The 13,917-nt window shown below is 38.9% G+C and overlaps 1 protein-coding gene across 1 annotated transcript in view; it reads right to left on the bottom strand.

Annotated features, from left to right (window-relative positions):
- FAM3C (FAM3 metabolism regulating signaling molecule C) overlaps nt 1-13,917 on the bottom strand; it is a 45,045-nt gene that overhangs the window by 20,363 nt on the left and 10,765 nt on the right. The window contains exons 2-5 of the mRNA XM_074367159.1: nt 12,013-12,067; nt 8,436-8,540; nt 1,771-1,800; nt 985-1,108 (exon numbers count right to left, since the gene is read on the bottom strand). Coding sequence (XP_074223260.1) covers nt 985-1,108; nt 1,771-1,800; nt 8,436-8,540; nt 12,013-12,025 — 272 coding nt within the window. The 5' untranslated portion in view covers nt 12,026-12,067. The remainder of the gene's footprint in view (nt 1-984; nt 1,109-1,770; nt 1,801-8,435; nt 8,541-12,012; nt 12,068-13,917) is intronic.

The following is a 13,917-nucleotide window of genomic DNA, read 5'->3' as shown; positions in this document are numbered from 1 at the left end:
AAGGGGCTAAATAATCTGCCCATAGCTAACTGAAAAGGGGGCTAGGATAAAAATGTAAGAGCTTCTGCATTAAAAAGACAAGACAAACAAAATGCTGGGAGAAACTGCCTAGCTTCCTCCTTCCTGTAAATTACCTCATTCTTTATTCTACCCAATTAATGGCACATTTACTATTTTACATGAAGTTTAAATAAGCTCATGGATCTAATATTTCAGGCAAAACCAGATTAAAAGTAACCAACTAAAAGTTGGGTTTGCGACTTCAGAAACAGGAAGTCCACTTCAAGTGACAGTCAACACTGAAGGAGGCGATTGAAAAGCCTAAAAGATATACTTTGTAGAGCATCTCAGTAATAAGAAATCATTCAGCTTAGTGGCAAGCAGTTCTGTGCCACAGCGAACTTCAGGTTACCACTGGGTAATTGCACACTTCAACAAGCAGCATTCAAACATTTAGAAGGAAAGACGTTGGTCTGTAAGATGAAGCGTTCATCATCTAGGGCAGTGCTGTCCAATGGGACTTCCCGCAGCGATGGAAACGCTCTCTGCGCTGTTCACTTGGGCAGGTACGAGCCACATGTGGCTACTGAGCACTTGAGATGTGGCTGGTGTGACTGAGGAACTGGACTTCTAACCTGAGGTAATTTAAACAAATTAACTTTTCCCCTATTACTTAAGAATCAAAACCCAATAGCCACCTGTGTCTGTGACTACCAGATAGGATCTAGAGAATTCACTCAGAGGAAACCTCTCTTCTTTATAGGAAGCTGCATGAATGCTGCGTTCTTATGTCGCTTTAGTAAGAAATTTAAGAACTTTAAGACTCCTTAAATGAGTGGGGACGAAAACTATACAACATAAATGGAAATCACTGTTCTTTGGCAAAAGCATGCCCAATACATTTTCAAAAGACCCATGGAATTCAGGTTCAATTTGCTGAAATTTAATAGCACACCTTATACTTCCAAACTGATAAATACTTACACATTGTCCTCTAGGCAGATTTTGGGTCCCACCACATTGGCAGCTCCACTTGCCATTTTAAAAGCAAAATGCTTCTCAGGACAAGCTTTTGAGATCCCACATTTATATCTGGGAGGTTTTGTAGCTTCGGGAAGAAAAATATTCTTTTAAGAAAATAATAATGGACTCTGTAATCAGTTTGTTTCATATCTCAAACCACAAAGGGCATTATGCAAAACACCAAGATACACGTATCTTAAAATACATGCTAGGTTTTTTTTTTCTTTTTCCTGAGGGTTTCAAAGAATCTCAAAACAAAACCAAAACAGAACTTCTTAAGAAACAAGCTAATAATTAACATAAATGAAGCAAGTAATATGATCTAGATGAAGGTAAATATATTTTATCTAATTATTTTTAGGCTTATTTCAAAAATTCAGGATGGGGAAGGTTTTGAACTGTTACTCTGCATTTCCAGTGTGTGTACACACAACAAATGGACAGTAAAAAGCCTGATGCATCACTGGGTACCTGCTCAGGACTAGTTCTCACTAGGGACTCTCCTTACACGCTTTCTGTACATATAATACTGAAGCTAAAACACATCAATGGGAGAAAATATCCATCATAAATAAATACCAAAATACTGAGCTCTCCAATCAAATAGCATCCTTATAACTTGAAAGAATAATTTCCAAAATCAGTTTTGCTCACGTTGAACTACATTCGTTGTTTAAATATAAGCCCTCCTATGTCTACGATAAAACAGAATAAACCCCCTGGAAAATACTGAGATGAAATACTTACAACGTGCAGCTGCGTCCAATGCAGACCTTGCTAAGGGGGAAAAACAAAGTTATCTCTGTTATAAAAGGAGTAAGGCTACTGGCAAGTATCACTTTTAAACATAAGTGAAGCTAACAGGTAGGTCTATAAAAATGTGTTTAAGGTATCGCTTACTATACAATAAATAAAATATGAATATCACTATGGAGATAAAGTGAGAAAGTAACTTTAAGCTACATAATTCATTACAAACAATTATGTAGAGGAATTACGGAGAGCAGTATTTTATTATTGATCGAATATTTTATTTTTACCTTTACAGTTTTAGTTTTAGCTATCATAAATGTAAATCCCAATCAGAAAGTTACACTACAAGCTTAACTTTTTAAAATTAATTTAAAAAATTTTTCCCAGCTTTCTTGAGACACAGTTGACACATAACATTGTGTACATTTAGGTGTACAACATGTTGATTTGATGTATTGGTAAACTGCAAAATGATTACCACTACAGTGGTATATATAGTGGTAAGATGCCATACCACTGTAGTACCAGCTACCACCTCCATCCCATCACACGTTACCATTTCCTTTTTGTTTGGTGAGAACATTTCAGATCTACTCTCTTAGTAACATTCAAGCATATGATACCGTATTATTAGCTATAATCACCACATTGTACATTCCATTCCCAAACTTGTTAATCTTATAATTGGGAGTTTGTACCATTCAAGCAATGTCTCCCCATTACCTCCACTCCCTCCAATTCTTAGTAACCATGATTCTGTTCTTCTCTCTCAGTTTGTCCTTTTTAGATTCCATATATAAGTGATATCATACAGTATTTCCACTTCCCTTCAAATGACTTTAAATACATACTTGGTGACTATTAGAGTGTTTAAAAGTTGTTGCTGCTGTATGGTGTTGTGACACATGCACACAAAGCCCTGGAGAACACATGTAAATCCGTCTCAGAGGTCAGGCTAGGAGATTTTGGGGGTGGGAAGAGGGATGGTGGTGACAGGGAACTTTAATTTCTCTAAAATAGAAATGTGTTGGGTGTAGTTAAAAAAAATAAAGTCATTACTAAGAGTTCTATAATTTATCAGTTCAAGTAAACCAGAATTTTCTGATCAAATCTTAACTTGAATGCAGTAGATCTCAACCTGGCCATCTACTCTTAGAGCCTTATTTAAAAGCTCTAACATTGGATCCCAGCCCAAGAGATTGCAATTCAGATCATCAATAGTACTGCGGACAGCCAGTTCCTGATTTGGCTAATAAGTATGTGGTGTCATAAGTGTTTGCCAGCTGTTTGACTATAAATAGTCACTTAGCTTTTCGTTCTGTACTATTTTAGATAACTGCGAATTTCCTGTAAAACCAGTACTCAAACTAGAGAACAGAATGTTAAAGCTGAAAATAACATGCACGTGTTTAAAAAGAGGGAAATCACTAAGTAAATAAAGGTTATTAACTCTACAGAACACTCAGAATATTACGAACCATTGAAGTCATAAAGGCAATGTAGTAACATGGGAAAAGTTTAACGCATGAAATAATACAGAAAACACACTTTTTGTGAGTAATAAAAAATATTCATGGGTAAAGACAAAAGCCTGAAGGAAACAAAAAATGATCAGTTAGTGAATCAGGGTGCTGGGATTACTGGGGCTCATTCTTTCAATTTCCTTAATTATGTCATACAAGGGAAGAATAATTCCAGGGATCATCTGGCCCAACGCTCTCACTTTTCTAAATGAGAAAATTAAAGTCGGAGAGTGATCAGCAACCAGTGATTAGCAGCATGAAGATTAGAAAGTCTCAGTACCGCTTAGACATAAATAAACACGTATCATCAGGCTCCGGTGTTAAGATGCTTACAGAAGAACAGCGTTCAAATCAGGAATTCTGGTATACCTAACTTACGGTAGGCAAACGCTAGGCAAACGCGGGGAAGACAGCGAGATCAGAATGGGGTAAGTTAACAGCTCATTCACATATGCTGGGCACTCTCAAAGTACTTTTGCATATATGGTTGATTTGCTCATCACCTCTGTTTTAAAGAGAAAGAAACTGAGAACAGACAGGTTTGCTGACTGGACTTGTTCTATGCATAATCAGCCACTGGCAGAGCTAGTTCTCAAAGCCACATCTAATTCTAGCACCGAAACTCATGATGCACCACCCTCAAAACGGGAACGTCTGAGGTCTCATGATCACAGGTATAACAACCACTAGCCCTGCTAGAAGCAGGAAGCCAGCGTAGCGAGCTCTTAGGACCACCCTGCTGACTGCAGAGTGGAGAACAGACTGCAGAGGGTTCAAGACTCGAGACAAGACGGCCACAAGGGCAAGGATGCTGCAGAAGTGATCCTGCTAAAAAAGAGCAGTAGCCTGAACAAAGATATGACTGTGCATCTGAAAGAAGCAGACAGGCTCAGAACCACCAAGGAAGCAACGCCGGCGGGACGTGGGAATGGACTAGATGGAGGGGTGATGGAAAGGGAGGAATCAAGTTTACCTCTCAGACATTTGCTTTTGGAAGCGTTCATTTATCCATTCACACGAGACAGACGACAAAAACACTGTCTCCGCACTCAACGGGTTTGTCATCTAGGGAGGAGACGAGGTGTGGGATGAGTGATGAGTTCTCTGCTGGACCTGTTCATTTTAAGATACTTGGAGAAGATCTGGGTGGACAACCTAGAAGCCAGCTGTAAGTGAGATCCGGGATGAGGATGTAGACTGGAAAACTGGCAAGCGAAGAGGCCGTGCAAAGGGAGGATTTAAAGTGAAGAGAGGGCTGGGGAGAGAAACCTGAGACACCAGTCATCAGTACTGCTCAGAGGAGGGTGTGGCTGAGGAAAAGGAGGCAGAAGGAAAGCCAGGGACGAGCCTTCTGAAACGGTCAAAATGGGTTGTTTGTAAAACTTAAGATATATTAATACATAACAAATGCTACTCAAAAACCTTCATTAGGATATCATCTGGGTGAACTTTCTTAGTCATCAGGCTTTTAATTTTAAGTAAATAACATCACCTCCATTTAATTTGTCTAAGAGTAAGAGGAAAAGATGCTTAAAGAAAACAAGAAACATCTTGTGGAAAACTTTTCAGGTTAAAACTAATTTTATCCAATATTCCTCAAAAGCAAAATCCCTCCATTTGGCCTGCAATTCTGAGAATGTTAACACCTGGAGGCCAAACAGATACATTTTCATAAATAAAACAGGATGTTTTCCACATGTGGAGCACAGGCACAATATACAAGCACAAAACCCTCTCCTTTTCTGTAACGTCCATCCTGAAAATACCTTGGTAGCTTTAGTTTTTAATGTCTTTCAAAAAATACAGCTTTTCACTTCAAGGAACAATAATAAACATTTCTGATTTGATTTCATCAATGAATGTCTTTCAATAAGTCAGGCTAAAGAAATCGGTAAACTACCTTGTACTTTAGTTTTTAATACTATCTCAAGTAATTTATGCACATACTATTTCAATGGTTTAAATCTGAAAGGTAAAAAAATTAACTAAAGGAAACATCAAGTACTTACAATATATGCAAAAAATAATTTGACTGTTTTCAGTACATTTGCCAGTTGTTAAGTATTGATGTTGAAAACTAACAAAATGTTAAACCACAGTCATAGCTAAGACTGGTACCCACCCTGATACACTGGTGTGACACTGCATATGGTCTTATATGAGAAACTGAGAAAAGGTTATGCAGGATCTCTCCAAATTATTATCATTTTTTTGTTACAAATGCATGTGAATCTACAATTATCTTGAAATAAAATGTTTTGTTAAAAAATTGTTTAAAAAATCCCAATCTAGTTTGGTAATTTCAATTATTAACTGCAGGCAAAATTTTTCATTCTTCCTTTCTAGAAATGTTTGTCTTATTTTTCTAAAACAGTACTATGTAATCAACTCAAATTCAAATTTACAGAAATTATCAAGTAAAGATGAAGAAATGGAAAAATTCATCACCAAAAGAACCATAGTTAATCTCATGGGTCTCCTTAAGACACTGATTATAGAGTTAATCAGTTGAGTTAAACTTGTTACCCTTTGGTAAATTAAATTAGATGCTAAACAAACGGCAAAGACAACCATGTTTCCATCTTGGCTCAATTATTCTGAAATAACAATTAAAAGCAATCACACAAATTAAATTTTCACCAATTCAATAAACTGGAATCCAATGAGGTCTTGCAGATAGAGTATGACTTCAGTTATGACAACAAAGTAAACCATCTGCCCTAAGGATGCCTACATTAAACAGCTAAAACACACACAATAAAAACTGGCAGGGTCCTAACATCAGGAAAAATCAGAATGAAATTTAAGAGACAACAATCCTAGTTAAGGTAGTTTAGAGTTTGTTCATTGCTGAAGACCAATGGCTTGTCAACTAATACAGCTTTAAATGAAAGCTTTGAAAATACTCTTCCTCCCCGTGTAAAAATCCTAGTCCTCAATTATCTACATTCATTTTTCCATTCAGTCAGCATTCACTGTCTACAGGACTCGGCTGGGAGAGCAATCAGCAGGAGTCGAGGCTGAGGTATGAAAGGACAGGACAGGGTTTGTGTCTGTAGTCCGTGTGCACCCGAGCAGAGCGAGTGCACCCACAGGGAGGTGGGCTGGGGGGCGGAGAACAGGTGGAAAGGCAGAGACAGGCGGGGGGCTTTGAGTGCCATCCCAAGCAGAGAGTTTAGATTTTACTCTCCAGTGATTAGAAATGCTAAAGGTTCAAGAGTTTTCAGAGAATCTCTCTTGAGAGTGGTGAGACAGGCAGGTGTCAAAGGTGACATACAGACGCAGGCACATCCCTGTGATGTCCGAATAAACAATCCAGCCTAGAGATGATGATCCAAACCAGGGGAACCCCGTGGCCTCATCCGGCCACTTCTCTCGGAAAACAGCGGGCCTTCCTCCAAAGTTGTTTTCCTGTTTGCACTGACAGTCCTGTTGCCTCCCTTCTCTCAAGAAGCCTCTGGTTCTTGTCTGTTCACTCTCCTCCCACTGATCTGTAATTCACTGACTCTTTGCCCAAGGCCTACAGACAAGTGAAAGTCTCGCCATTACTTCAAAAAAGAAAAAAATGTTCCACTTGCTTCTGTCTCAAGCTAACATCCCATAACCTTCTTCCCTTACCATCAACCTTTCTTAGAAGAGTCACAACACGATGTTTCCACAGCAGCACTGAACAAGTCCTCAATGCTTTCCTGGTTTTTCTGCGCCATCATTCCACTGAAACCAGCTGTGCTCTCCAAGGACCCCAGGCTGGCCCCTCTGCAGTAACGGAAGTATGCAGCCCAGAAGAAGTCAAGAGAAGCCTCACAGCGCTTCGCAGTAACTGCTCTATGCTCTCTCTTGGATTCTTCATTCTAAGTTGGGTGCCAAAAAATAGCTCAGGAGGAGAATAACGAGTATGTTAGGAGGAATGGTTCAAAGGGAGGATTTCATAACTGGGTAAGATGAAAACGTATAAAAAGATGCCCTGAGGGAGTATGTACGACAGCTCCTGAACTACTTGAGAGATCATTAATGTGGAAGAAGCCCCAGCAGGTAGAAGCAGGATCAGTGGACTGAAATTACTTGGGAGTATAAAAGACAGAATTCAGTGCGACACAAGTACTTGTAAGTAGTCACTGTAAGAAAAGTCACCTGAAATGCACAGAAATGAAAATTTAGAAATTGACAGCTACACGCCGAAACCGTCTCCAGCCTTGATGCTCAGTATATGGAGCAGATAGGACACTCAGCTTCCCACCTGGGGGCCTGTTAGGAGTGCAGATTCCCAGGCCCCGTCAGGGACACCAACTCAGAATCTGCATTTACCATGATTCCCTGGAGGTTCCTTTCACCTTAGAGACTGAGAAGCACTGGTGAAGGGAGTCTTAAAACTAGATGCGAGAGGGAGTGTATTAGGTCTTGGGGATCCCTTCCAAATATTAATTTATGGAAAGCAAAACTCACTGTTCCAGAGATCTCCAAGCTGTTTCATCTGATTCCTACCTCCTGCATCAAAATACTATTTCTAGGTTACTCACCTTTCAATGAGTAATTTTTTTAGTACTTTAATCAATGCTCAGCCAAAGCCTATTCAAATATTTCAAATATTGACTTATTTTATTAACTTAAAAACTTAATTTTGTTTAAAACTGAGTTAAGGCAGCTTACAATGGTATATTTACAACATAGCATTAAATAAAGTGGTGAAAAAAAAGAGTTGCAGAAGGAAAATAAGGGTAGGAAAGCAAGATGGATTTCTATGACTGGTACTTAAAATGCACTGTCATAACTCCTGACCACTTGCTAATTGAGAGTTAGATTTGATTCCAAGTGTTCAAGCAGCCAACTCAAATAGGGTGTGACATCCTCTGCAATGTGCATTTAGAATGCCATGATTAGTGTCCCTACACATGCACAAAATAGGCACCATTAAATATACTCAATGCTGAATATAAGATTCATGCTTTATAATGAATTAACTGTAAGGTTTTCTATTGTTTATTTTAGAATATTCTAATGAGTCATACTTACCAATATAATTAAATTTTCTTTTCTAGATAGACTAAACAGCGTGACTCAATGTTGATAACTATTAAAAATTCAAAGACCATCTCACCAAAAATAAAATTTAAGAAAGGGAAAAAAAATGAAACTTACCAAATAGATTTCCTAAACTTGCATCCATTTTTATTTCAAATACTTGCGATATAACATAGAATGTCAGTAAAAATACTGCCACAGCTACCACCAACTTTGCAGCACCTAAAGGGCAGAAAGAGTTCAGTATGAGCTTATGAGCCCACAGAACTTTAACTATACACTTCCATGAAAAATGTAAGTTTATTTAAAAAACTATTAAGACTAATAAATTTCTACTTCTTATTTAGGGGATCTTAATTTTACTTGTGTTACAACAAAAACTGTATCAACAATCCATCAAGATAAAGGATTTTCCTGATCAGTGAATTATCAGATGGGCTAGCAACCTAGACACAGGAGTGCGTGAATCACCTGCCTATAGTTATCACATCTGAAAAAAAGGGACTTGCTATCAACTGCTGGCTGACTACAGGAGTGTAAGCTAATGGAACACCACCACCAAGTGTATGGGATAATGCGTTCCCGATCCTTTTCAAACATGAAGGGCAATACGACACAGAGATGATACACAAACACTCGACCTTCTGCAGACAGTAAGGCAACAGACCAGGATGTCCACTCAGCAAGGAATTCTCAAGCGCAATGTAACAGGTTTACTGTCCTCACCAATCAACGTATCTCTTGGAGCACAGAGGTGCTCCTGGTGTGGTGAACCACAAAGAATCTCCCCTTATACTTAATACCTATGTTTAAGACAGGCCTTCTCCACTCCTGGAGGACTTAACTGGTATCCATCACGTACGTATGCCTTGTAACTGGTTGCATGGTAAGCTCTGTGAAGACAGACTCTTAGCATTCCATACGTTATATCTTTAACCGTTTCTGAGGGCCTTAGAAACAGCACTGCTAGTAACAAATTATAACATCTATCACCACGTGTCTTTTTTCTCTACAGCTAAGGAAATCAAAGAAAGAAAAAAAATACAAGATCGGAAAGGAAATGAAAAACGGCAGGAAAGAAACATCATCTTCCTACTCTTAGAATTTCAGAGCCATCTCACTTTTCACTCAGGAACACTGTTAATATTCGTCTGGATGACCGCCATTCCCGACACAGCCCAGGCTTTGCACAGTATTCCGCTAACACCAAATTACCACTGTCTCTGAAGAAACTGCCAAAACTCAACTTACTCGGTAAGAAAGAGTAAAAAAATGCACTGTGTTCATCCTAATTCATAAACCTAAAGAGACCAGGACTGCATCCTACAGGGAGGGAAGTGAATGAACTGATGGTGCTCAGAGAGGTGGAGGATGCTGACAGCTACTCATTTCTACTCAGAAACAGTCTCTGAATGTAGAAATGGGATGGCAATGAGGAGGCCTGAACAATGAACTAAACAGTCCCCACCCCCACTTCCTGTGTCTTACCTTCTCACCCTCCAGAAACTGCTTCCTGTTTTCAAGAATGACTACAGGTCATCTGCATTTTTAGTGCATGAGAGTAAAATTCCATTAGGCTTTGAACTCTTCCCCTACAGGATCCAGCAGGGTGCCCTGTACATAGTAATACTCTTAACAAGTATTTGCTAAACAGATGAATGGTTAACAGGTGGCATATTCCTTCTTGATCATTTAAGATCAAGGGTTGGAAGATTATTTATCACATGATAGTCTTAAAAATCTCATTTTCTAGCAATCATGGGCATGTGCAAATAGTGATCATCTTTCCCTGTCCCTTAAAGCAGACGTATGAAACCTTTGTTGTTCAAGACTGAAATATTAAAATGATTAAAATGCCAAGTTTATAATACATAACAGTTGTAGACGAGATTCAACAGCAAGCTAAACCTCAGGCTACACTACACTATCTATATACACCATGTATACAAATACATACATAAACATAAAAACACACACACACCGTTTACTCAGTGCCTACTAAGGAGCTAACTGCTTCATAAGCATAATCTCATTTGTCCAGCCTTTCAAGATACTATTTTCATTTTACAAATAAGGAGAACACAGTCAAAAATTTGGATCACTTGGCTAAGGTCACAAAACTAGGTAGTGGCAGAACTTAGTCTTATACCAAGACCTATTCAATGTTAGGAAACCATCAAAAAAACAAAAACAAAAACAAAAACAAAAACAAAACGAGGAGGAAATAAAAGCTCAGAGAGAGAGAGAAGTTAGAGGTGGAGAAAGTAATTGGTAACAGGACAAGCAGAGGGTCCCTGAGAGGGACAGGCAGAGCCTCCATCAGGTGGGGTTCTGGAAGTTCTGTTTCAGGGGCTCCCCTGAACCGTCACCATCCACTTCCGGACTGGAGGGGCCTGACCACGGCACACCACAGTTCCCACTCCGTCCATGGACTGCACTAATCTGAGTATGTCCCCATTTTTCACAAACCAATAAGCACAAACACTAGATACTGATGTCTCACCATGAGAATAATGGCTATAAGGATATCCAGAGCAAGCAGGATCTTTTTTTTTTTAATTAGAAGAGATTCATTAGTCCAAAAGCAGTAAACTAATAGCCAGTCTTCCCAGTTTCTTCACTAAATGCAGTTCCCTTGAGACCTATACTAGGAAAGTGCCAAATACAAAAGAAGCGCTCACTCAGTGAATAATTACCCATCAATTAACCTTGAAATTAATTGTCAGAATCAGAGAAATGGACTAGATGACAAAGTTAATGTCAACTAGAATAAATGTAGAATTGTAGTAGAAAGAAGAACTTGGCTTTGATTATTTCAAATCACCACGCTTAATTAATTTACCTTTTAGAACCATACTTTTAGAGATGTTCCCCTAGGAATATTTTGTTTGCTGGTGAGAACATGGTAATTAAAAGAAAAGACTATCTTGATTTTGAGCAATGACAAGTTATCTCCTATGACAGACACACAACACTTAGTAGAAATTTCTACATGAAAGTGTACATTTCTTCTTAGGCCATGGCCATGCTGCAGGAGGGGTGGACGGAGGGCCCACGTTTATTTTCACTATAGACAGAAAGAGGTCTCAGCCTCTCTGGTTATTGATGGATCTGCCTTTTGATCAAGATCTGCCTTTTGCCTAAGGAACAGATGTCCTTGTGTAACCTCACTTGTACAAACTGAACTTGAACTAGCAAATACAAGAGTCATTTAAGCAAAACTCATTTTACGGAATCCTTTACATACACTAGTTTTAATTTGAGTGCACACATAGGAAAGATTTAGGCTTTTAAACTTCAAAACTTATTTTTCTCAACAAGCTAGAACTCAGCATAAACAAAAATCAGTCTCTCTAAATTGTCCAAATTGTTCTTTATATGGACGTATCTATTGTTAGGCAAACAAGCTTAATGTATAAATTATGTATAAGGACATAAACATTAAAAACCATAACTCAAAATATTTAGCATAAATAATTTCAACAAGTGTCCAAAAAAACCTATGCAAAACTCACTAAGTGTCCAATTTGTGTCCAACTACATTAAAAAGCAAAAAGACTAAATAATGATTTACTCTGTCATATTCAGCTCACGCTCAATACAGAAAATGATTATTCATTCTCTCATTCAGTCATTACTAAACAAACAGGTTACACAAAAAGCAAAATTATTTCTACTGACTTAAGTATCTTACCTGCTACCCTCATGTTTGGTTTTTCAGTCTGTGGCACTTTTCATTAAATAAGCTCCTAAAATGAAAAGAAAGGCAAACTTATTAGGTCTAGAATGAGCACTCCTCCCTAGATTGAGTCTGGTTTGGAGAGTACATATTACATTAACTAAGTAACTGTCATGACGTTTCTAAGTATTCCACCAATATTAACATTTAAGGAAGCCGCCTTTAGCATCGGGCCCATCTCCTCGCCCGGACCACAAAAGCTCCTGAGAGGAGGGTGTGTCTGAACCTGCCCTGTCCCCGAGCTCCCTAAGTGAGGGAACTACCGAGGGAAAACCTGCCCTCAAAGCATGTGAACAGAAGATAACTCTTCCTGGTGATTATGCATCCTTAAGAGACTTCTGGTATTTAGTTTCAAACCTTCAGTTTTCGGCGGGGCTCTAAAGAGGTTAAGCCGCTTATCTAGTCAGAGAACAGATGACTTGTAGGAACCTGGGGGGGGACGGGGACGGACACCTCAGTCGGCCGCCTCCAGGGCTCACTCCAGGGTCTGGATGCCACAGCGGCTTCAGCACGGGTTAGGATTCAGGGGTCACTGTGATAAACGCTCACAGGAAAGGCATCTCATCTTAATATCAGGGTCTTCATCCTCTTCATGTTTTCCACTTAAGTTTGTGAAAGAACATATTCAGAGGCACAGAACTGCAATTTTAAATATTCCAGCAATGATCATTATTGACAGTGTATGCTATCCATCAAATCAAGAAACCATATTTTGATATTATTCTAACAAGAAATAGATGCTGGAAAAAAAAATCTGTATACATGTTTGCGTGTTTCGTCCCTAAGAAATAACTCAAGATAGGTGAAATTTTAAAAAAGAAAATGGAAAAGCAACCATATGAGTTAGGTAGGAAATTCATGCTCAGGTTCAGCCAGACAGCTTCCATGGTCTATTCAATCTATTGTACAAGAAAGGAATGCAAAAGAAATTTTTGATTAATGAATCACATCAATCAAAAAATATATTTCTTTTAGACTGCATTTTAATACTGACGTTTCAATGCTGATGTCTAATCTAGTATGCTAGATTCATTGAATGCTTCAAATAAAAACAACGCCACACCTCTGAAGGACACTGAGAGAAATGAGAAGTCCAGTTTTCTTATTCACCAACAAGGAATTAGCAGGGGTGGGGGTGGTGAGCCTCTGAAGAATCAATGCTCTTATGCAAACTCCCTTCCTTCTGCCCAATCCACCCTGAAGAAAATACCAACATTTAAACTAACACTGAACTGAGCATTATTGATTTCCTTTCCTTTGTTAGTTATCTGAACACTTTCCCATATGAAAAGTCAATGCCACGTATCTATTTAAACTAACAACTTAGCCACAGGCTAGGAAAACACTAAAAGGAAACAAGAGTTACTGAAGCCACCACATAAAAGCAGAAAAAACAGATAAACAAACAAACAAACAAACAAAACAAAACAAAGCAAATCCCTCAGCTTTTCTAATGAAACCCCAGCTGGTTATAAATACTTTTTTGCCTTTCTGCAAGACTGAACACTACGTTCACAACACACACACACACGCCTTTCCTCCCGGCTAATCTCCCAGGATGATTTCTTTGGAAGTGTGAGGGGCAGCTGGGCAGACACCTGCTGCTCTAGTTCACTGTTTCCATGACCTGCCAAGGAGGCCACGCCTGTGCAGTTACAGACACTGCCTCACCGTGCGGCCCTGTCTGGACCGCTTAGTAAGCCTGCTTCTAAACCCACCACTCGTGAGACCCCCCATACAAGCACCTACAGTGGTCGAGCTGAATTCGGGTTTTCCATTCAGTTTCTCAGAGAATAACATTTTAGTAAAATCTCAGCCACGTCACACTTTTAATTACTATGCTTAAGAAGCAAATGAATG

The sequence above is a fragment of the Camelus bactrianus genome, chromosome 7 (genome assembly GCF_048773025.1).
Source record: "Camelus bactrianus isolate YW-2024 breed Bactrian camel chromosome 7, ASM4877302v1, whole genome shotgun sequence".
NCBI lineage: Eukaryota > Metazoa > Chordata > Mammalia > Artiodactyla > Camelidae > Camelus > Camelus bactrianus.
The sequence above is the reverse complement of the archived record's forward strand: the minus strand, read 5'-3'. Positions and strand labels throughout refer to the sequence as shown.